Source organism: Thalassophryne amazonica, chromosome 13 (assembly GCF_902500255.1).
Source record: "Thalassophryne amazonica chromosome 13, fThaAma1.1, whole genome shotgun sequence".
NCBI classification, from domain to species: domain Eukaryota; kingdom Metazoa; phylum Chordata; class Actinopteri; order Batrachoidiformes; family Batrachoididae; genus Thalassophryne; species Thalassophryne amazonica.
In genome coordinates, this window is record NC_047115.1 from 13,263,731 (window position 1) to 13,286,738 (window position 23,008).

The 23,008-nt window shown below is 40.0% G+C and overlaps 1 protein-coding gene across 2 annotated transcripts in view; it reads left to right on the top strand.

Moving 5' to 3' along the window:
- cdh5 (cadherin 5) overlaps nt 1-23,008 on the top strand; it is a 106,435-nt gene that overhangs the window by 21,483 nt on the left and 61,944 nt on the right. For both annotated transcript variants that reach the window (XM_034184754.1, XM_034184755.1), the window contains 5 exons: nt 14,239-14,503; nt 14,727-15,006; nt 17,211-17,333; nt 17,469-17,636; nt 19,014-19,195. In XM_034184754.1, coding sequence (XP_034040645.1) covers nt 14,285-14,503; nt 14,727-15,006; nt 17,211-17,333; nt 17,469-17,636; nt 19,014-19,195 — 972 coding nt within the window. In that variant the 5' untranslated portion in view covers nt 14,239-14,284. The remainder of the gene's footprint in view (nt 1-14,238; nt 14,504-14,726; nt 15,007-17,210; nt 17,334-17,468; nt 17,637-19,013; nt 19,196-23,008) is intronic.

Sequence of the window (23,008 nt, forward strand, 5' to 3'; positions counted from 1 at the left end):
ATCCCCGTTTTGTGTCCACCATGAGAGTGAATGGCTTGGCATAATTGGGCAGAGATAATACTGTGGAACTCACAAGTTCTTGTTTAAGAGCTGTAAACTGTTCTTCAGCTTCTTTATTCCACTGTATTTTGTCAGTCATATCCATTGGTATAGAGTGTATTAAATCCTGCAATTTCTGCACCATCTCTGCATAACATGGAATCCAGGCTCTGCAATAATTACAGATACCTAGAAAAGTCATCATTTCCTTTTTCTGCTTCAGGTTTTAACAGATATTGTTTGATCCGTGGTCTCCAATCAGATCGTGGCTTAATTTTGACTGGCGGAATATTTTTCAACAGTCCTACATCTGTGGGTGTATTCACCCAGAGATGAGGAGGCAGTTTGGCCAATAAAGTCTCATCTTCCTGTGTCAACAACACAGATGTTGTTAAATTTCAATCATCCAGATCTACTTCATGTATCACTGGTGTCGTTCAAGCACTTACAAACTTGTATTTCCGATACAAGCCTGTGGATGGACTGAAATCCCACACCGACATTGCATCTGCTTCATGCCAATCAGTTGCTTCCTCGGCTATCTTAACAATTCCTCCAAGGTCCTTCCAGGACTGAGTGTCTGCCCTTATCAGTGAAATATGCGGCACAGCCTCAGGTTTTCCTCTGTACCATTTGTCTGCACTTTGGGTCAGCACTACACTACACACAGAGGTGGTTTTTCTGTCTGTGTATAGGTGTGCTACTGTCTGTAATTCTGATGGAATTTTCAGAAATCCTGCTCCATACCTTTCATCCTTTCGTGGAGTGAATAGTATAGTTATGTGTAGATCTTTAGGTGACATCATTACTACATGTTCTCTGTTTTCACAGGTCATCAGACCTTCCTCCAATAATTGTTCAGTTTGTCTCAATTCCGACAGATCCAAAGAGTACTGCCAGGCCTGGGCCAAATTTGTATATACAGTAGCGGGCTGCCTTTTTTGTTTTCAGATTTCTTTCTGCGTGTATGGCGTGGTCTACATACTCTTGTAACCCAGCTGTTGGGAACGTTATCATGTGTTTGTCTACCCATGCTTGGATATCTGATCTGGAGTTGGCATGGAGTGCATTTTTCAATTGTTGTTCATACACGCTATCATTTTTCAGTGGTAGAAGACCACTGTGCACTTTAAAAACTTTTTCCATTCGATGTTGATAGTCTTCGAATGGTTCATCATCTTTCTGTTTTGTGCGATTTATTTCTGTGTAATTTGACTTCTGCTGGTATTTCTGCTTAATTCTCAGCAATAGTGCGGCCAATCGATCTTCCAATTCCTGACTATCATGGGCTAATGGAGTGTGGTCTGCCTCTGCAGGATCCCAATCTCCTTTTACATCAGCCCAATCCTTTGTCACAGTTGCCATTATGACTTGTTGAACTTCATCCCCTCTAAGATTGTAGGATTTAACCAAAGCGGTTACGTCAATAATGTACTGGGCTACATCTTCTCGTGGGGGAGTTACACCTTCCACAGCTGCCTTAACGTCTGCTTGTGTCCAAGTTCGGTACACAAGAATAGTTCTTGGTCCTGACGTATGTGGATTTGCCACATGAATCATTGGATAGACTCCTGATCCACCTGGTTCCTGATCAGCCGGTGGGGCTGATGGTCCAGGTTGTTTTTCTTCATCTTTTGGTGTTTTGGATCGTGTTCTCATGACGTGTTGTGTAGGGTCTACATATGATGGGGGTTGTCCCTGTGGTAAATCTGGATAGAGTTTATTCTCCTTTATTTCAGCTTCTGGCTGACTGTGTTTTGTAGTATCCAATTTTACTACCATTTCTACTTTTGGAGCCGCAGGCCCTGTCTCATTATCTTCTTGTCTGTGAAACATCACGTTCCCCTGCTCCTTCTTATCATTTACTGTTTCTGTCTTTCCTTTGCTTCTCTAAGGCCCTTCTTTCGTTTCTCAACTTCTCTTTCCCATGCTACAATTTCACCTTGACCTTCTTTTTTTTTTTTCAATTTTTTTTTACTTGTTCCACACTTTTTCTCAATACTGTTCTTTAGTTTAGTTAATGACTCTTTCTGCAGGCGTCCATCAAATCCATGATCTTTTATCCACTTATCTAAGTGTTTTGTTGAATTTGGATCAATTTTATTCATGTATATCCAATTTTTTGTTTTTAGATCGTCCCGGGACTTAGGTCTCTCATTTTTACTGTTAGATTTACCCATTTTGTGTTTTCAGAACGTTTTAGACCAGTGATGGTTTTGCCCCTACAGGGTCCTAATCCACTGGTGTTGTTACAATCACAGGGTAGTAATCAACTATTCTGAGAAGTGCGTTCCCTTTCGCCACCCCGGAGGGCACGGGAAGGCCTTGCCTTTGCTTCTTCTCAAAACTTACTACTTACTTTCCTGTGAGATTTTCATAGAGGGGAGTCGAAGTGACTCCACACTCTCACTCAGTCACCTTGATTACACTCACACACAGTTATTTTATTTACAGAAATACATAGAAACACTTTTAATAACCGTACGCGTATTCTTAGGCCAGGGGAGCTCGCCCTCCCGTGGAATTTAACTAATGTCCTGCATTAGGGGAGTCCACCATCCGTGCGACGTTTAACTGCCTTTTCACTGTGCACTTATTTCTAACCGGTATTTCCTTTACGTATTAAAACAGAGGAGTCCGTACCCTCCTTCCAGAATTTAACTACGTGCGTCCTTCACTAACCGTAGAGGAGTCCGCCCTCCTCGCGGAGTTTAACTGCTTTACATTAACAGACGATTCCACGCCATCGCTTACGGAGTTTAACTGTTTATGTGATCACACTTTTATTCCCTACCGGTACGCGTATATAAACAGAGGAGTCCGCACCCTTCTTCGGAATTTACCTACGTGCGTTCCTCGCCATCGTAGAGGAGTCCGACCTCCTTACAGAGTTTAACTGTGTTTCATTAACAGACGATTCTGTATCATCGCTTGCGGAATTTAACTGTTTATGTGATCTGATCACCACTCACTCAGTACTGTTACAAAGAAATTTTACTCACTGACTCGACTTCCTGTCTGTCTTCTTCGGGAAAATCTCGTTAACCAGACGATGCCAACGGCGGTCGACAATTGCAGACACGATCAATCGATCGGACCTTGGCCAAGGATTTACGTCTGGACTTGACGACCCCCGCCGGACACCTCCGGTATTGTTGAGATCCCGGACGAGCCCCCAGTCAATGTTGGGTATTTTCTCCTCCAAACATTCTTAAAACCTTTAACAAGACAAACAGAGTCAAGAAATACCAGTGAGACAGAAAGTCAATTTTAGCTCGCGAGGAGTGCAAGTCAGGCTGTACACCAAAGCTACACTAAAGTCTGGCCTGCGCTCCTGCTCTTTTATTTAGGACTTCCCTACATACATGGGCGGTACAGCTCCTAAGGGGAGGAGTGATAGCGTGTGAGCTGTTGCCGCAGAACCGCTGATTGCACAATACATTCAGGACTTTCAGAACCTTTTTAATCTTGGGCTCGATTAAGATGTGTTTAAGACATCTAACGATTAATCACACTTCTTCTGACACAAGGACTAATGTATCATAATCACACTGTGGTTGGAACATTCAATTCTCTATTCTTTATCTCACTGCTCCGCTTATGGCTGCATTCTGCCTGGGTCATCTTCACATGTCCTGAAAAAGAGCTTAGCGTGCACACAGAGATACCACAACTTGCAGAAGCACGTCATGTCACATATCTTAAGTAACCTTCACCCATCACATCAGTACAGTACACTTTATCAGAGCAGAGAGAACTACATTCTACCAGAGCAGAGAACACAAAACATGCATGATAAAATAAAACAGTGTATCTACAGAATAACTCCAACAATTGACCAACTGCATTTTGTCAATTTGCTAAAGCTGATCACAAAGCAGGGGTGTTGGCCAAGTGGTTAGTGCGCTTGGTTTCAGTGCGGAAGGTTCCCGGTTCAAACCCTATCCCTGCCACAGGAGGGGCAGCCGACGTAAAACTTGTGCCAAATCAACATGCAGATCTGCACTGGATCTGCTGTGGCGACCCCGAGCGGAAACAAGGGAGGAAAGTTTTACTTTTACTTAGTGAAAGTTGATCACAAACAGATGGGTATAATTCCCCTCCCTGCACACTTTATCAAGCCAAACTAAACTAACTGAAGCCACCACATGAAACAACCCAGGAAACTTCAACTTGACCTTCAACGACCCCTCAGCAGCTGCCAGGATTATGAAGCATGCCTGACTCGTTTGTGTGCTTTAGCCTTTGGTGCACTTTAACTAGGTCAGACCTGTCTGCCAGTCACAAAACATCCTGGAGAATGACAACTGTATCTGCACGTCTGCCTGCTTCACACGCACAGCCGCCAGCGGACATCATACAGATGTAATTACAGATATTCCTGGATGTTCTGAAAGATGCCTTTGATAGAATAACTTTGCATTATCTTGAACTCTAATTAGAGTGCAGGGTGCTTGCAGCGGCAAATCACAAGAAGAGCTAAGTGCAAAAAGTTGTTGAACCTCGGCCAATATGCAGAAACATTGTTTCAAAGCTAGATACTGGCCTGATGGAGAGAGACCACAATGTGCATCCAGAAAGTATTCACAGCACTTAAATTTTTCCACATTTTTTAATGTTACAGCCTTTTTCCAAAATGGATGAAATACATTTTTTCATCAAATTCTACAAACAATACCCCATAATGACAATGTGAAAAAAGGTTTTTTTTTTTTAGATTTTTGTGAACAATATTTGAGGGAAATGGTGATATTGTGTATGTGGAAAAAGTTTTAGATCTTTGAGTTCATCTCATACAAAATGGGAGCAAAACCAAAAGTGTTGCGTTTATATTTTTGTTGAGCGTATATATATAAACAAGCAAGAAAATCACATTTGTTGCTACAAAGCTCAAAATTGAACACAGGTGCATCCTGTTTCCACTGATGATCCTTGAGATATTTCTACAGCTTAATTGGAGTCTACCTGGGATAAATTTAGTTGACTGGACATGATTTGGAAAGACACACTTATCTACATATAAGGTCCCACAGTTGACACTGCATGTCAGAGCACAAACCAAGCATGAAGTCAAAGGACTTGTCTGTAGACCTCTGAGACAGGATTGTCTTAAGGCACAAATCTGGGGAAGGGCACAGAAACATTTCTGCTACTTTGAAGTTCTCAGTGAGCACAGTGGCCTCCATCATCCATAAATCCACCAGGACTCTTCCTAGAGCTGGCCGCCCGTCTAAACTGAGCATTCAGGGGAGAAGGACGTTAGTCAGGGAAGTGATCAAGAACCCAATGGTCACTCTGTCAGAGCTCCAACATTCCTCTGTGGAGAGAGGAGAACCTTCCAGATGGACAACCATCTCTGCAGTAATCCACCAATCAGGCTTCTATGGTAGAGTGGCCAGATGGAAGCCACTCCTTAGTAAAAAGCACATGGCAGCCCACCTGGAGTTTGCCAAAAGGCACCTGAAGGACCATGAGAAACAAAATTCTTTGGTCTCATGCGGCAAAGATTGAACTCTTTGGTGTGAATGCCAGGCGTCATGTTTGGATGAAACCTGCCACCATCTCTACAGTGAAGCATGGTGGTGGCAGCATCATGCTGTGGGGGTGTTTTTCAGCAGCAGGAACTGGGAGACGAGTCAAGATTGAGGGAAAGATGAATGCAGCAATGTACAGAGACATCTGTAGACATTGACCTCAGACTGGGGTGACGGTTCATCTTTCAGCAGGACAATGACCCTAAGCACACAGCCAAGATATCAAAAGAGTGGCTTCAGGACAACTCTGTGAATGTCCCTGAGAGGCCCAGCCAGAGCCCAGACCTGAATTTGATTGAACATCTCTGGAGAGATCTGAAAATGTCTGTGCACCGACGCTCCCCATCCAACCTAATGGAGATTGAGAGGTGCTGCAAAGAGGAATGTAAAAAACTGCCCAAAGATAGGTGCTAGGTGTCATATTCAAGAAGAGTTGAAGCTGTAATTGATGTCACAGGTACATCAACAAAGTATTGAGCAAAAGGTGTGAATATTTACGTTAAAAAAAACTTTATTCATGTTGTCATTATGGGGTGCTGTGAGGAGAATTCAAAATGTGGAAAAAGTGAAGTACTGTGGATACTTTCTGGATGCACTAATATATACACACACAGAGATTCATGTGGAGAGTAGATCTATAAGGGAGGGACTTAAGGAAAAAACTAGGTGCAAGATTCAAGCTTGAGTATCAAATGATCGAGACAGAAAGGAGAGGTTTGGGTAAAACTTTGAAAAATGACTTGCAGTTAACTACAGCAGCTGAATAGCAGGAAGGGCGTGTTCACTGACTAATGACCACTCTTCATTAGTCAAACCAAGCGCATTTCCCACAAGGCATTGTGCTTTAGTTCCTGTAGCTGATAACAGAGGCGGTGCAGTCTTTTTAGTGCCCTTCAAAGGGAAAAAGCCCCAAGTGATGTCATAGAATAACTATGTGTACTACTAAGCCCTTACTCACAGGTGTACTACATAGGATGTAGTACACCTGAGTAAACTTTTGTACTTGGTTGTAAAACTCATTTTATGTATATTTTTTATTTCCCAAGCCATGTTTCAATAAAATGTATTTTTATGTACATTATCATCTGAAATGAGTGGATTTTTGTTGGAGTCAGGTGAATGTGCCAAATCATGTTTCTGTGCATGTAGCTCTGCTCATGTCCGAGTTAAACAAACATGTTGTTTGTCTTTGTACGAGGTGTTATTTTTCACATTTCTCTACCTTAGAATTTCTGACCATTAACAACCAGAAGACTAAAAATATATCTCACTGCTCAGGTGGAGGTTTAATGAAGTGTGAGACATAACGATGCTTCTTAGTGTTTGTTTAGTTCACAATTAGGCCTATATTTTTTTCTCTTTTTGTTACATTTTAAGGCAAACAAAGAAGGATAATAACTAACAGTGATTATTCACCAGCTTTTTACTATTATTATGTATTATTCTTAGCATTTAAAATTTCTCCTTTTTTTTTTCATTTGTCAGTCTTGTTCTTCACCGCTTCCTACTCACCGAACCCACCTAACATAAAGAGCTCTTACAAGTTTTGGATGTTGAACTCAGCTTTACAACAACTTATCGATTAACAAGTTGAGTTGTTAACCGATAATAGTTGTTACCAGTTGTTTAGTATTGATTTGGACGCGGCCACATCAGATTACACTGTCAGCTTCTGATAAACCAGTTTCACTTTAAGCGCCACAGGGGCTGCTGGGTAAATTCAAGGATCACAAACACATAAGAACGCAAGAAAAATGAATAAATAAAAAAATAAAACTCCAAACACTGTCATCATCTTTCAAAAGCAGTAAAACACAGTATTAGAAGTTTATCACGATATTAGATACACCATCATTTACAAACTCACACGTTTTGAACCCTGCGGCTTAAACAACTGAAATGCGTCCATTAATGCATTGATTGGCAGAATAAAAGACATGTAGTAAATATAAATTCTTACCTGTTAGTTTCAGTGAGGTTCATCTGAATAAATAATCCACATAAAGCATCCTTTTTTAAAAATCCAGAATGGTGTCTAAACAGTGAAGAAAAGTCCCTCTGTACACAGCTGTGCTGTGAGAGCTCCTCTTCCCCACCTAGTCTTGGCGATTAAATTATACTATTAGCCACAAAACAATAAAATAAAATAATGTTATAATCAGTCCGTTTTGTTTTTGTGTTGAGCAGACGATAACACTCACTGTAACATCTAAAGTGAACCTGAACTACACTACCCACAATGCTTCCTGCGTCAACTGGCCAATCATGTTTTGTGCTTAACGATGACATAATCAGCAAGCGACAGGCAGCCAGTCTGTCACAAACACATAACAGATGGACTAAAATGTTTGATTTTAGGGTTTACAAACATTTTTGACTGTTAAACTTTGCTCACTTTACCCGCAAAAAAAATTGTGATCGGACTGAAAGTTATCAGAACTAAATTAATTGGAAGATAATTGGTCTGATGATGGTTTTAAAACTTACTGAAAAGCTAATCCGCTAGCAAAAACATTAGCTTTGATAATTATCAGTTACCGGATTAGCTGAACTGTGCCCACCACTGCTTATTAGTTACATTACTTACTAGTTACAACTTGTCGGCAGCTCCTAATAAAGTAACTGTGTAAAGCTGTTAATGAAGTAACTGTATAAAGTAACTAAAAAGTAACCAATAAAGTAACTTTACAAAGTAACTGTGGCAACACTGATCATACGTTTGCCCTGTGTTGAGTTCCGTTCGAGTTTCTGTTTCAGCCTCTGTTGTCTTGATGGTCACTTTCAGTTTTTTCCTTTGTTCTTTTCGTGTGAATGTTTTATTTGACTTTTGCTGCTATCCGTGTTTTGGTAAGTTATTTTGTTCATTGCTGGTTTTAGGTAACTTCACCATCACGCCCCTTCTGTCACTGAACTCTCTTGTCCCTCCCTTTCCTCATCTCTGACAATATGTTACATTTACTTTTAACCCCGACCTTTGACGTAAACGTAACACATTTCATGGCGATATCATGAAACTGCTATATTAAATAACTTTTCGTGACATCATTACGTTTTTCCCGCGCGGTTGGCTTGTTCAGTATATATTATTATTATTTGCACAATACCAGTTAGTAAATATTGGCCATCATGAAACGTTTAATAAATTGCATTTTCAGGGTCTGTCAGTATATTATCAGTTCCATTCAGAACACTGGAGTAAATTACCATGAAAGACGTGTCTGTTTAATTAATTTATAGTCCTGAAAGGAAATAAAGATGAAACACAGGAGCGGAAATAATGTCAAAACAAAGCGATGTGAACTAAAGGCCAAACAACACTGTTGAGTCTTTGTTTGAGCTGATTTGTGTGGAGCTGTGTGAAGAGGTCAGCGGAGGTCAGCAGAATATGAGATTAGACCATTAGACGGAGACGACTTTGTGCTGGTTTAATCCCCTCCTCATAATCTCTCTCCCTCCACGCCGCTAATGGCTGCAAGACAATAAAAAGTATTAATCTGTCTGCTGGGATGGCACGAGGCTGCAGCGAGATATCGGTTGGAGTACAGAGCGCATACGAGTATAGACCGAAATGTTTTGAAGATTATTTTTCTGGCATTTCTGCCATGTTAGATAAAGCCCAGCGGAGGAGGAGACGGAAAGAAGTTTGTGACAACATTGATGTCTGTGTGCCTCGTAAAATACTGTGCGGCAATCTTTAAAATGTCATAAAGCAAAGATGGTTTTAAAAAGCGAGCTTCCAGTCAAAAGCGAGAAAGCGTTAAAATGTGGCTGGTGAGCCCTCGTCATATTTCAGCTGCATTTCTTTAGACATGCAGCTTTTATGATCACATCCAATTATTCGCTTCATTATTTTGGTGCAAAAATTCACCGTTGAGTCATCATTAGCTCTTGCTTGCTGTAGTTTTGAAATAAATTTGGGACGGTGTTGGTGGCCACTGAACCGCGGCTGCAGAAATAAAAGAAAGTGACAGGCTTATTTTCAGCTACATGTTATTTCAAAACCACATTTTAGTTAAGAGATTGAGAGAGAGGGAAGAAGTGTCTGCTTTGGATACATTCTGTTTTGTCATTACCCATAATGCAATGTATTACTACACAACGGTGCATGTGTGCAAAATCTTTAGAAAATTCCCACATTGGTGTTTTGAGTTATTTGTTTTATTTGACTAAAGCACTGAACAAATGGTGTTTGTATTTCTGACAGCCCCTCCAGCTTTGGGTATCAAATAATAGCCATATTAACGCCTTTACGGTGTCAAATCTCGCATTCTTGCTGGGTAAGCCGAGATTTCGTTATTAGAGTTAACAAGCGTTTGTGGGTGGTGGAGTGGACAAGCAACAAGCAACTTGTTTGCAACATTGCGTCATTATGGAGGTGAGTTCATCCAAAATATCCATTTAGGTGTTTAACTAAGATAATCGTGAGTCTTTAATGTGAGTTTTATTAAAAAAAAAAGAAAAAAAAAAGGGGGGGGGGTTGTGTGTGGGAACCGGTTCTTTTCAGGTATCCTTAATAAATGATCCATCGATGCCTTTTTGCTTAACAATTCCCTTATCTGTCCTTTAGAGTGGCCGTTGTTTTTGGGAATGTTTGTCAGGAAAATGATCATTTCTCTACATTTATTACAGACCCTGCAGCGGGTCTGTATAATCAACCGTTTCTGCAGCGCGGCTTTGCTTTGAACCTTGAACCAGTGAAGCAGTGCTTCGATCTTCGATCTGCTGCTTCGTTGGTCTTTGTTTTATTTCGCTTTATCTTAATTTTCCCCTGCTCAAACCCTAAAATCTGTGAGTAATATTTACCTTTTTTTATGTTAAACTGACCTGTTATGGTCTTCTGAAACAGCTGATAGATGTATTTTATAACTTAACAATGGGACCGATGCTAATTCGTTAGCATGTCTATGGCATTTTCAATGTTAAAGTTAGCATTAAACTGAGCCATTATCAAGCCTCCCTCCCCAGTGCGCAAAGTATTCTGGGATACTCTAAAACCATGAATTCCCCTAAATGATCTTAACTTTCATAATGTGACTCCACGTAGACAGAAAGACAAACTGGAACTCTTCCAATGATTTAGCATGCATGTGCTATGGTGTTGTGCCACATTTCATTGTGAGGAATAGCAAAAACACCCAATTCGTACAAAATCCTTTCTGCAGGATTGTGTGGAGCACAACTGTTATTTTAGTTTTGAAAGGAAACCACTGTCCAGCAACCAGAAAGCAATGTTTCAGTTCTCTGATTTAGTAGATTATTCTGTGTGGAAATGCTCTCTCTCTCTCTTTCTCACTGACCCCATTCTCTGCGTACCCAGCTTTACCCTGTGTTTCACTCTTTTTATTTCATAGCTAAATTCATATTCCTCAGGGTTGTGTGGACTTGTGACTGTGCTATTTCAGTTTGAGAAGATAATGGCTGCTGAACAACCAGAAAATAAGGGTTTGTTTCTTTGATTTAGTACATTTTTATGTAGAATCTCTCTCTCTCTTTCTTTCAATTTAAATTTCAGTGGAGCTGTATTTACATGGGAAACACGCATTTACATTGTCAAAGCAAGAGCTACATAGAGCAAAAAATACAAATTAAGAAGATGTACATACAGTTAATAATCTACAGTGAATAAATGTGTCAACAGGAGATGTGGGATTGAAACACAAGTAAAAAATAGTGTTTTCTGGTGTGAAAGTATACTATCCTATAAAATTTCTCCCTCCCTCTCAACCCCATTCACTGTGTACCTAGCTTAACCCCATGTTTCATTCTGTTTTTCTTTCATGGCCAAATTCATGTAAAATCCTTTCCACGGGGTTGTGTGGAATTCTGACTGTTATTTCAATTTCAGGAAGTAATTTGTTTCATTGATTTAGTAGATCTTTATGTACACAATCTCTCTCTCTTCACCGAGCTTGACCACGTCTTTTCCTGTTTTTCTTTTTTGGGTAAATTCATATAAAATCCTTGCTGTGTGTTGTTGTGTGGCCTTGTCAACATGTTATTTGCTACCATATCTCACAGCACGTCGTGATTCAGCATCACGAAATATACAGTAATCTATTGGTTCATGATATTGTCACGAAAAGTGCCAAATTTTCATAACGGGAGCACAAATGTATTTGAATACATTCCATGACAGGTGCACAAAATTAAAAGTGCTGCGAGGGGGTCTGAGGGTGGGGGGGTAGGTTAGGGTTAGGAGGTGGGTAGGGTTAGTAAGATAAAAAAAAAAAATTCAGTCAGGAAATGAGTCACATTTTCGTGACGGGGTTGGTTATTTGACTTTTGGAATGAACAGAGTGAAACAATTAGAATATACGGATTTACTTCCCTGATTTAGTTCATTATTATGTGCAAAGGTGTTCTGTCTCTCTCACTGAATCTCACACCTGCTTCTAATCCATCATCAGTTCAGCACACACGAACTATCCAGCAGGTGGTAAAGGAAACAAAACTGTTTTTTCAGTTGATCTGTTGCATCAATTTGAGGAGATTGTGTTCATCTTAATTATTTTGCTGAGTTACTGTACATGTATTTAGGTTTGTGTGTTGACAAATTGGAAGGGGATGGACTCATTTGTCTGTTCACGCACTGCATTGTAGAAGGTTCTTGCAAAGGTTTTTCTAAAGTTTAGGAATATCCACTATATTCACAAAATAATCAAGTCTGCAATGAAATACACAAAATCGTTACACTTTATGATATACTCGTATATTTTTTTGATTAAGTTGTATACACACATATTAAGGGTTTGGGATAGAAACAGACACACAAGGGATTTATTTATTTTTATTACACAAACATGTTTATTTTCAATAAACTGCAAAATGGCTCACAGAGAGAACAACTGATGTAAGACAGTGAAATGTCATCCAGCTCGTCATCAGTCAAAGCTACAAATCACACTGGAACTACTTTGGCTTTTAAGCGGTTCCACTGAGTTTCAAGATGAGGCAATTTCTGTTTTAGGACAATAAATTTTCTCCTATTGATCATTCTTGCATGAATCACATCTGCCATCTGTATCTGCCAGAAAACAATGTTTTCTGGCAGATACAGATGGAAAACTTTGAAAGAACCCACAGCAACAAAGATTTCCATAATGCACATCAGAGTCCCAAGTACTAACAATCCTTAATGACATCTACATGTTGATTACACTGATAATCCCAATCAATCAAAAACATTTTGCTGATCAATATATGCTTTTGATCATCTTGATTCTTGAGATACTTTTTTAACAGGTGCTTTTCAGACCATGTTTTCTTTGACATTGACCTTTAAACAAACTAACATCTAGTTACAGCTGGATATCTATCCAACTAATATTCCCACCACGTTTGGTCCATCCTGGCTTTTTGGTTGTTGTGATCTATTAAAAAAAGTGTTTTCCTACACCTTGACCTTTGACCAAAGTACTCCAAAATCGAGTTATGTCTAGATATCTATCCAAGTAGAATACCCACTAAGTTTGGTCCATCTAAGCTTCTTGGTTGTTGAGAAATAAAAAAAAGAAGGTGTTTTCAGACCTTGTTTTCCTAGACCTTAACCTTTGACCAAAGTACTTCAAACTCTAGTAACCTCTAGATATCTAACAAAGTAGTATTCACACCACGTTTGGTCCATCTAGGCTTCTTGGTGTTTGATATATATATATATATATACACACACAAAAAGGGTGTATTTTGGACCATATTTTCCTAGTCCTTGACCTTTGACTTTTGACCAAAGTACTCCAAAATTGAGTTCCCTCTAAATATCTATCCAAGTAATATTTCCACCAAGTTTGAAGGGAATCTGTAAAGCCATTTTTGAGTTATCTTGTCCAAAAACACACAGACACACACAGCAGTGAAAACAGTATCCTGCTTCCCCACCACAATGCACAGGGTAAACAAAGGTTTGTGAATATCTATCACAGATATGGGTTTAACTTTTTCCTGCAATATATGTTATAAAAATCATTCTCGTGTGAGTTATAACTGACAAACATCATTATCAAATATACAGTACCACTTGGTACTGTATATGGTTTTTAATGTTGCAACAAACTGGTGTTGGTATTTGAGATTTGAGTTACTGCCCAATGTAATTAGACTTAATATTTATTTCTCTGCTTATCTCTCTATGTATTTCTCTGCTTATTTCTCTAGTCCAGTGGGCATCTCTATTCATTTTTAATGAACCACCATTGTTACACAGTGCCCCCCCCCCCATACACACAATGTAATTTATATAGAGAAATCGAAAAAAAATGTTTATTAAAATCCTTAATGGCCTTTCTCGTGTCTAACAAAGATGACCATCCTAAGTCAGTTTGTACTCTGTCTCCCTCGTACTCCACCAGAGGGCCAGGACCCCAGGACCCCAAACTGGGTCAGGGCCACAGTAGTGATTTGCTTCCAGTCTGGGTCCCGTGGTGACAGGCTAACTGTTCCATTTGGAGCTCATGCTGAAACAGTTTAAGCGTCCTGGTCCTAAATGATAGCTAGACCTCAGGCTCAGTGGAGAACTGCTGGGGGACGGCGAGTCCTCGGCCTTCGCTCTGAGTCTGTCACACTAGCACACTGAGGCGCCTGCTCGACAGCTGATAAGTGGTTTTAATGTGATCTCCTCTCTCTTACTTCTCATCCCTTCTTCTTTGCCTCTGCACACATCTTATTCCAGTCTTTCCCCGCTCCCTCTCTTCCCTCTTCCTGTCATCTTTCCGTAGATGATGGCTTGGCTCCAGATGTGGACGACAGGATTTATGGCCCTGGCTGTTTCCCTTACTGTGGCTGAGGACTCTGGACTTCCTGTGGTACAAGAATCCATGGAAGTTGGGAGAGAAGAGCCTCAGCAGGTGCTGTTGAGGCAGAAGAGAGAATGGGTCTGGAACCGTATGTTTGTGGAAGAGGAGAGACCTGCACCCGCCCCGTATAAGATAGGACAGGTATGTTACTCTTATCTATTGTCCCTGTCACACCTGTGCTGTTTTTCTGAACGGCCTTGTTGCTGACTACATGTTTGACTATGAATGATTTATGCTGGATCACTTCCCCTAAAATCTTTATGTATAAAAGCCTCGAAGCCTGAAAGTTGTTACTTTCATGCCTTACTCCAGCTGGAGAAAAACGAGATGCCGTAACCCAGTCAGCTCTTCAATTCTTTCACAGTTGAATTCAACCCGAACAGCAGAGCGGATCAACTTTGTGATAGAAGGAGAAGGTGCAAACTCCATCTTCAAAGTGGATCACAAAGGAGACATATTTGTTACCAAGGCTCTGGACCGAGAGGAGAAGAGCCTGTACCGTCTGACTGCCCGGATGTATGATGGGAATGAAAGGCTGTTAGAGGATGCTGGAGAATTCATTGTCCATGTGACAGACATCAATGACAACAGCCCTGTTTTTCCTAAAACGTACAACGGCTCCATCATGGAGAGGTCCAAGATTGGTAAGTACGGGTCCTATTATCAATTAATTTAAAGTAGCCATTACAAGATGATGGCAGCGTTAAAATGGGCCACTGTATTTTGGGAACTATATGTTGCACCGGCGTATTAGTGCCATTTGTTCAAAACGTGCCATGAAGAGGAAAAAACATAAATATTTCACACCAGTTTATAAGTCACATTTATTTTTGAAACAGAGAAGCAAAACTAATTTAATCAGTGTATTTATTTATTGATTATAACATAAATAGCACATTTCTGAGCAGACGTTAATGGGCTAATAAATGCTATTGTACGAGGCACAAAGAACTTAAGAGTAAGCTGTTTCCTGTCATCACTGAACAACTGAAAGTGTCTGCTCAGAGCTAAATGGGTACACCTTTACCTCACGGAATGTAATGAAACATTTTAAAGCTCCTATACATTTATGAAACATTGTTGTTAGCTAGCCTTCCTTTAGCCTACGTGTCCTCTGCGTTGCTGTGTTGGCTGTCCCAGAAAGTGCAAACAAATAAAGTGAAGGTTAACTTATTACCTCTCTTTGTTCTAAAGTATGGTCTTTCAGTTTGAGAGCATGATTTATTAGTTTAGCTAATTCTCCAAAGCTTCCACATCCTGCTCATTCAGTTCTTCTTCTTCTTCTTCGTCTTAAAGGAGACCTGCATTGAAATAAATGTGGTCAGATTTCAGAAAAGAAATAGCTGATATGTATTTATAAGACCCTTGTGAATGCAGTAAAGTAAATCTATAAGCCCAAATTTGTAATTCAGCGGAGAAATATTTGTTTAAAAATGACAAATTTGCAGCTAACAGTTAGCCCTCTGTGAAAACAGTTTGTACATCCGGATCATTTCCATGACGTCGGTGACAAGACGACGCGTTCCCGCCTTCAGTCCGATCCCGCACTGAAATTGATTTTATCTCTTAGTAATGTTACTGTTATACACATCCTGGTTTCAACATCCAAAAGTAAGCTGCAATGAATGTGAGATACGGCTCTGCTTGCTCAGATCCGGGGATCAGATCAGCGGCGGCATCGACAGCGGGCGACATCCCCGACGCCTCGCTCTCACTGCCCCTGATATGCTTACCGAGTGCATGCCCTCGTTAAATGCCGCCGCGGCACTCACACCCCCGTGTCTGCTGTGTAGCCAGCACCACCTCTCTGTCTACTGAATGGAGTTGCAGCCAACTTGGCACAAGTCCAGAGACTACGCTCGCCGTTTTAATGCAGTGCGCGCGGTGACACCTGTTGCTCGCAAGGACAGACTTCTTGCTGCAAAATCCGCAGCGCCGCACATCTCGGTAATCGGAGCCACAGAGCTCCGTGGCTGCTGAGAGAGGTTTATATATTTTTAATGACTTGAATTCTTTGCGAGTCTCGCCTCCGTAGCCCGCAACGGTACACCGGAGGTGAAAGACAGTAGATTTTCAATGCGACACCACTCAATCAAACGGGCGTATGAAAAAGTCCACAAAAATAATTTTCAAGCACAAATAAAAGAAATGTGTACTCACCAAGCGTACCGGAAGACAATATGAAGTTTTAAAAAGTAGATCCTTCCGTATAAGACAAGAAAAAGGTGCAGATGCAAACTGACGTAAATCCACAAATTACAGTTGGCGCGCGCAATGCATGCTGGGAGAGGGTCTTCTCCGTGACGTCTTGGCAGCGTCCATGATGAGAGGGACAATTTGCGGAGGGCTAAATGTTAGCTGTAATTCATTTTCAAATGAAGATTTCTCTGTTGAATGACAGATCTGGGCTTGCAGATTTACTTTACTACATTCAGAAGGATCTCATGTGTAAATATAAGTTATTTTTTGGTCCAAAGATCTGACTGCATTTATTTCAATGCAGGTCTACTTTAATAATAATGATAATATTTTACAACAGTTGGCATCCAGCTTTATGGTGCATTATTGCCACCTTTCACATCAGTATACTGGAGTACTTTATCATGTGTGTAGCCATTGATGATAACACAGTATTTTTTTTATATAAGTTGCTTCGAAATATACAGTTATTGCAGGACCAACCAGACAAGTAAAAACAAAACAAACAAACAAACAAAACAAATGAAACACAACTTTTTATCCAGAACATTACAGTAAATTAAAGGAGAATTTGTCACCCTACAGGAGTAGGAGAACAGGCAGACATATGTTGCTCAAATTATGGCTTGATTGTCTTGTTTTCATTTAGGAACTAAAGTTGTGGAGGTGAGGGCAACAGATGCTGATGACCCAACCACTGCTAACGGGGAGCTGAGGTACTCTTTGATGCAAGATGGAGACTGGTCTGCATTTGAAATTGACCCTGTAACAGGTAGATGCCAGTTAAACTGCATGACCAAGATGCAGCAGCAATATCAGATGAAAGATTCCTTCAAACATGTTGATGAATATGATATGAGTCAGAGTTGCCATCAATAATAACCTCTCTCACTCTCTTTCCTTCTAGCTATGATCAAGTCCAAGTTAGATTCTCTGGATCGAGAAATCAGGAGTCAGTATGTGGTGGTAGTGAAGGCCCAGGATACCAGGGGAATGCCCACTGGTAGCACCGCCACCACCTCAGTGACCATCACCATCACCGACACCAATGACAACATTGCTTCTTTTGCCAAAAGTAAGAAACACAGCAACATATGCAAAGCTGTAATAATTAATACTGGTTGTTTAAGATTAGCATGTTAGCAAAAATTTTAAAAAAATCTAAATAATTGTCTTTTCATTACAATGTAATTGGTGGATTCACCTGGATTTGGTCAAGAATTACCCCCACACAGAGAGTAGAGAAGCTTGAATCTTCGACTGGACTGGGTTGCTTGACGCGAGGACGTTTCGCTTCAATTCGCAGAAGCTTCCTCAGCTAAAATTCTTGCTCTGGTAGTCTGACTTCTGTCTTGACTCTTGTAGAGAAGAATAACAGAAGCCACAAAAGCTGGAGTTTTAAAACCTAACCAGACCCCTCATACCGAGAGGCAGACTGCTATTGGCTAGTGACTAAACAGTTGCTCTAATTAGCACCTATTGTGCTCTAGTTAGCACCCTCCTAATGACAGGGTAGCTGTCCCACCTAACGATGGGACTGATGCATCTCCTGGCGCCTCTCCTGATGACGTGAATGACTCATTACCATGAACAAAAGACTGAAACTGCTTAGACCTGAGTACCCCATTGTAAACAGGGGACAAAATGTGTCTCAGACCCCCTCCTGGGTTAAGACTGGGTTTCAACTGTTTCACATACAATGCCTCCTTCACTCCTCTCTCAAACCATTTTTTTTCTCTGGCTAAGACTACCAGAGCAAGAATTTTAGCTGAGGAAGCTTCTGCGATTCGAAGAAAAACGTCCTCGCATCAAGCAACCCAGTCCAGTCAAAGATTCAAGCTTCTCTACTATGGAAATCACCTGGACAACTGAGAGCCATCACAGAAACCCCACACAGATAGTTTACATTATGTTCCATATGTGTAACGCTGGTACGGTACTGCTGAACTTCATGCAACATGGAGGCAGCTATCATAGAAGCTAGCGCCAAGCGTGATGTGCTACTTAACAACAATTAGTTCAGACAGGTGGATAGTCTAAAGTTAGCTGGAAGAGATAAACAATCATAGCAATTACAATAATGCCAGCTAGCAAAGCATCTGGGCTAGGCAGTCACAATAATGACCCACAAAGTCAGCTAGTGTGGCTAGTTAGCATGTAGCTGGCTTTAAACCAAACTTCAGAGCTAATTTAAGATCATACAGTGTATCCTGGTCATATGTGTAATTCTGGTAATGTTTAATATGATACATAAACTAATAGGAAACTCAAGTCAGTGTTGGATGTAAAGTTTCTTATTTGTTGTGTTACAATCACAAAGTATCACATCAGAATTTAAATGTTATCTTGTCTACATGAAGCAGGTAATTTCTGTTATTTTAAAATCATGGCTAATTCTGTTGTAAGAGATCACAGTTCCATGCACATTACCGCAAGTGTTTTTTGTCCACAGGAACGTATGACTTGCAGATTCCTGAGGACAAAAAGCTCAATGAGAAGGTCGGCACTTTGGACCTGGTGGACAAAGATGAGATTCAGAACAAAGATCCGATCTTCACCATCACGCCGCCATATAACAACATGTTTGATGTTGAACTCAGCCCCAACAAGGATGGCAACCTTATTCTCAAACAGGTAAGAGGCTCGTTTTTTTTAAGAAAGGGCTTACACCCTATATCTTCACTGACCCAAACTCAAAATCAAAAGTATATTTTTCTAATTTCTAGTCAAGAGATCAAATTACATTTCATATAAGACCTAACATGTCTATCTTAGATATCTTAAGTTAAGGAGTTTTAATAATGTCTTCTTTTCAATCAAATCTGAGATGAAACAAGCTTCTTCTTCTTTTTTTTTTTTTGGACTAACCATCAGACTTTTAACCTGCTGTTATTTGTGAAAGATGTAATAATTCCTAATACTTATACATTATATTTCAAAGTGAATTTTCTCAGTTAATTTTAACATCTTATTTAAAAAAATCGTAACAATTATGCCACTGGCAGATTTTGTTTTAAAACATGAAAACAATGCTTTTTAAAATTTGTATCAAGTGGAAAAGTATATATACAAAGAAAACAAAGTTCAAAATTATGATGATGCAGAATGACGATTATTATTATTATTATTATTATTATTATTAATCATCGTCTTTTGGCTCTACCTCCTGTTCATTTATTTATTTATTTGTTTGTTTGTTTGTTTGTTTGTTTGTTTGTTTGTTTATTTATTTATTGTGCCATCACCTCTAAGACACAAAATACTGTAGCTGGTGTCTGTCTTGTAAACTTTCCCTTTCACTCTTGCAGACACCCTTCTATCATAAATATGACATGATCACAATATCATAAATGCCACTCTTCTTTGTGTACTCTTTCTTCACCTTTCTGTCACACTCTCCATTTATTTGAACAGTGACCCCCAACTCTTCTACTTGCACCATTTCTAGACCTTGTAACCTCCTTGGTCTCACATGCTCATTCACACACATACTCCATCTTCTTGCTACTGACTTTCATTACCCTTCTCTCCAGAGCATATCGTCACCCGTCCAGGCTTGTCTCAGCCTGCTTCTTACTCTCACTACAGATCATAATGTCATTTGCAAACATTATCATCCATGCAGACCCCAGTCTGATCTCATCCATCAACCTGTCAAGATGCATTGTCTAAAAAACAAGTCCTTATATCTAGCTGAAATTTTGTTCAGTGATTGGATTTTATATTAAGTGTAATTAGATATTTTGACTAGATTTTTTTTCCTCTTATTGCATATTTTATTTTACTTGCACATTTCATTTACACTTTTATTACTGTGATTTATTCCTTGTTTAGTGCATATTTATACATGCTGTACAGAGAGTACAGCTCAAACCGAAGTCAAATTCCTTGTATTCTGTGGATACTTGGCAAATAAAAGATATTCTGAATCTGATTCTGCCTCACAACAAAAAGATCATGGGATTACTTCCTGATATGATTCCTTCTTTATGTTCTCCAATGCCATATACCAACACAGGGCAGAGTAGCTACCTAAACTCTGTGAGTGAGATAGATTATCTCATCAATAGTTTTATATCCTCATTGAGGACAACTTTGGATGCTGTAGCTCCTCTGAAAAAGAGAGCCTTAAATCAGAAGTGCCTGACTCCATGGTATAACTCACAAACTCACAGCTTAAAGCAGATAACCCGTAAGTTGGAGAGGAAATGGCGTCTCACTAATTTAGAAGATCTTCACTTAGCCTGGAAAAAGAGTCTGTTGCTCTATAAAAAAGCCCTCCATAAAGCTAGGACATCTTACTACTCATCACTAATTGAAGAAAATAAGAACAACCCCAGGTTTCTTTTCGGCACTGTAGCCAGGCTGACAAAGAGTCAGAGCTCTATTGAGCCGAGTATTCCTTTAACTTTAACTAGTAATGACTTCATGACTTTCTTTGCTAATAAAATTTTAACTATTAGAGAAAAAATTACTCATAACCATCCCAAAGACATATCGTTCTCTTTGGCTGCTTTCAGTGATGCCGGTATTTGGTTAGACTCTTTCTCTCCGATTGTTCTGTCTGAGTTATTTTCATTAGTTACTTCCTCCAAACCATCAACATGTCTATTAGACCCCATTCCTACCAGGCTGCTCAAGGAAGCCCTACCATTAATTAATGCTTCGATCTTAAATATGATCAATCTGTCTTTATTAGTTGGCTATGTACCACAAGCTTTTAAGGTGGCAGTAAATAAACCATTACTTAAAAAGCCATCACTTGACCCAGCTATCTTAGCTAATTATAGGCCAATCTCCAACCTTCCTTTTCTCTCAAAAATTCTTGAAAGGGTAGTTGTAAAACAGCTAACTGATCATCTGCAGAGGAATGGTCTATTTGAAGAGTTTCAGTCAGGGTTTAGAATTCATCATAGTACAGAAACAGCATTAGTGAAGGTTACAAATGATCTTCTTATGGCCTCAGACAGTGGACTCATCTCTGTGCTTGTTCTGTTAGACCTCAGTGCTGCTTTTGATACTGTTGACCATAAAATTTTTTTACAGAGATTAGAGCATGCCATAGGTATTAAAGGCACTGTGCTGCGGTGCTTTGAATCATATTTATCTAATAGATTACAATTTGTTCATGTAAATGGGGAATCTTCTTCACAGACTAAGGTTAATTATGGAGTTCCACAAAGTTCTGTGCTAGGACCAATTTTATTCACTTTATACATGCTTCCCTTAGGCAGTATTATTAGACGGCACTGCTTAAATTTTCATTGTTACGCAGATGATACTCAGCTTTATCTATCCATGAAGCCAGAGGACACACCAATTAGCTAAACTGCAGGATTGTCTTACAGACATAAAGACATGGATGACCTCTAATTTCCTGCTTTTAAACTCAGATAAAACTGAAGTTATTGTACTTGGCCCCACAAATCTTAGAAACATGGTGTCTAACCAGATCCTTACTCTGGATGGCATGACCCTGACCTCTAGTAATACTGTGAGAAATCTTGGAGTCATTTTTGATCAGGATATGTCATTCAATGCGCATATTAAACAAATATGTAGGACTGCTTTTTTGCATTTGCGCAATATCTCTAAAATTAGAAAGGTCTTGTCTCAGAGTGATGCTGAAAAACTAATTCATGCATTTATTTCCTCTAGGCTGGACTATTGTAATTCATTATTATCAGGTTGTCCTAAAAGTTCCCTGAAAAGCCTTCAGTTAATTCAAAATGCTGCAGCTAGAGTACTGACAGGGACTAGACGGAGAGAGCATATCTCACCCATATTGGCCTCTCTTCATTGGCTTCCTGTTAATTCTAGAATAGAATTTAAAATTCTTCTTCTTACTTATAAGGTTTTTAATTATCAGGTCCCATCTTATCTTAGGGACCTCATAGTACCATATCACCCCAATAGAGCGCTTCGCTCTCAGACTGCAGGCTTACTTGTAGTTCCTAGGGTTTGTAAGAGTGGAATGGGAGGCAGAGCCTTCAGCTTTCAGGCTCCTCTCCTGTGGAACCAGCTCCCAATTCAGATCAGGGAGACAGACACCCTCTCTACTTTTAAGATTAGGCTTAAAACTTTCCTTTTTGCTAAAGCTTATAGTTAGGGCTGGATCAGGTGACCCTGAACCATCCCTTAGTTATGCTCCTATAGACTTAGACTGCTGGGGGGTTCCCATGATGCACTGAGTGTTTCTTTCTCTTTTTTGCTCTGTATGCACCACTCTGCATTTAATCATTAGTGATCGATCTCTGCTCCCCTCCACAGCATGTCTTTTTCCTGGTTCTCTCCCTCAGCCCCAACCAGTCCCAGCAGAAGAGTGCCCCTCCCTGAGTCTGGTTCTGCTGGAGGTTTCTTCCTGTTAAAAGGGAGTTTTTCCTTCCCACTGTCGCCAAGTGCTTGCTCACAGGGGGTCGTTTTGACAGTTGGGGTTTTTCTGTAATT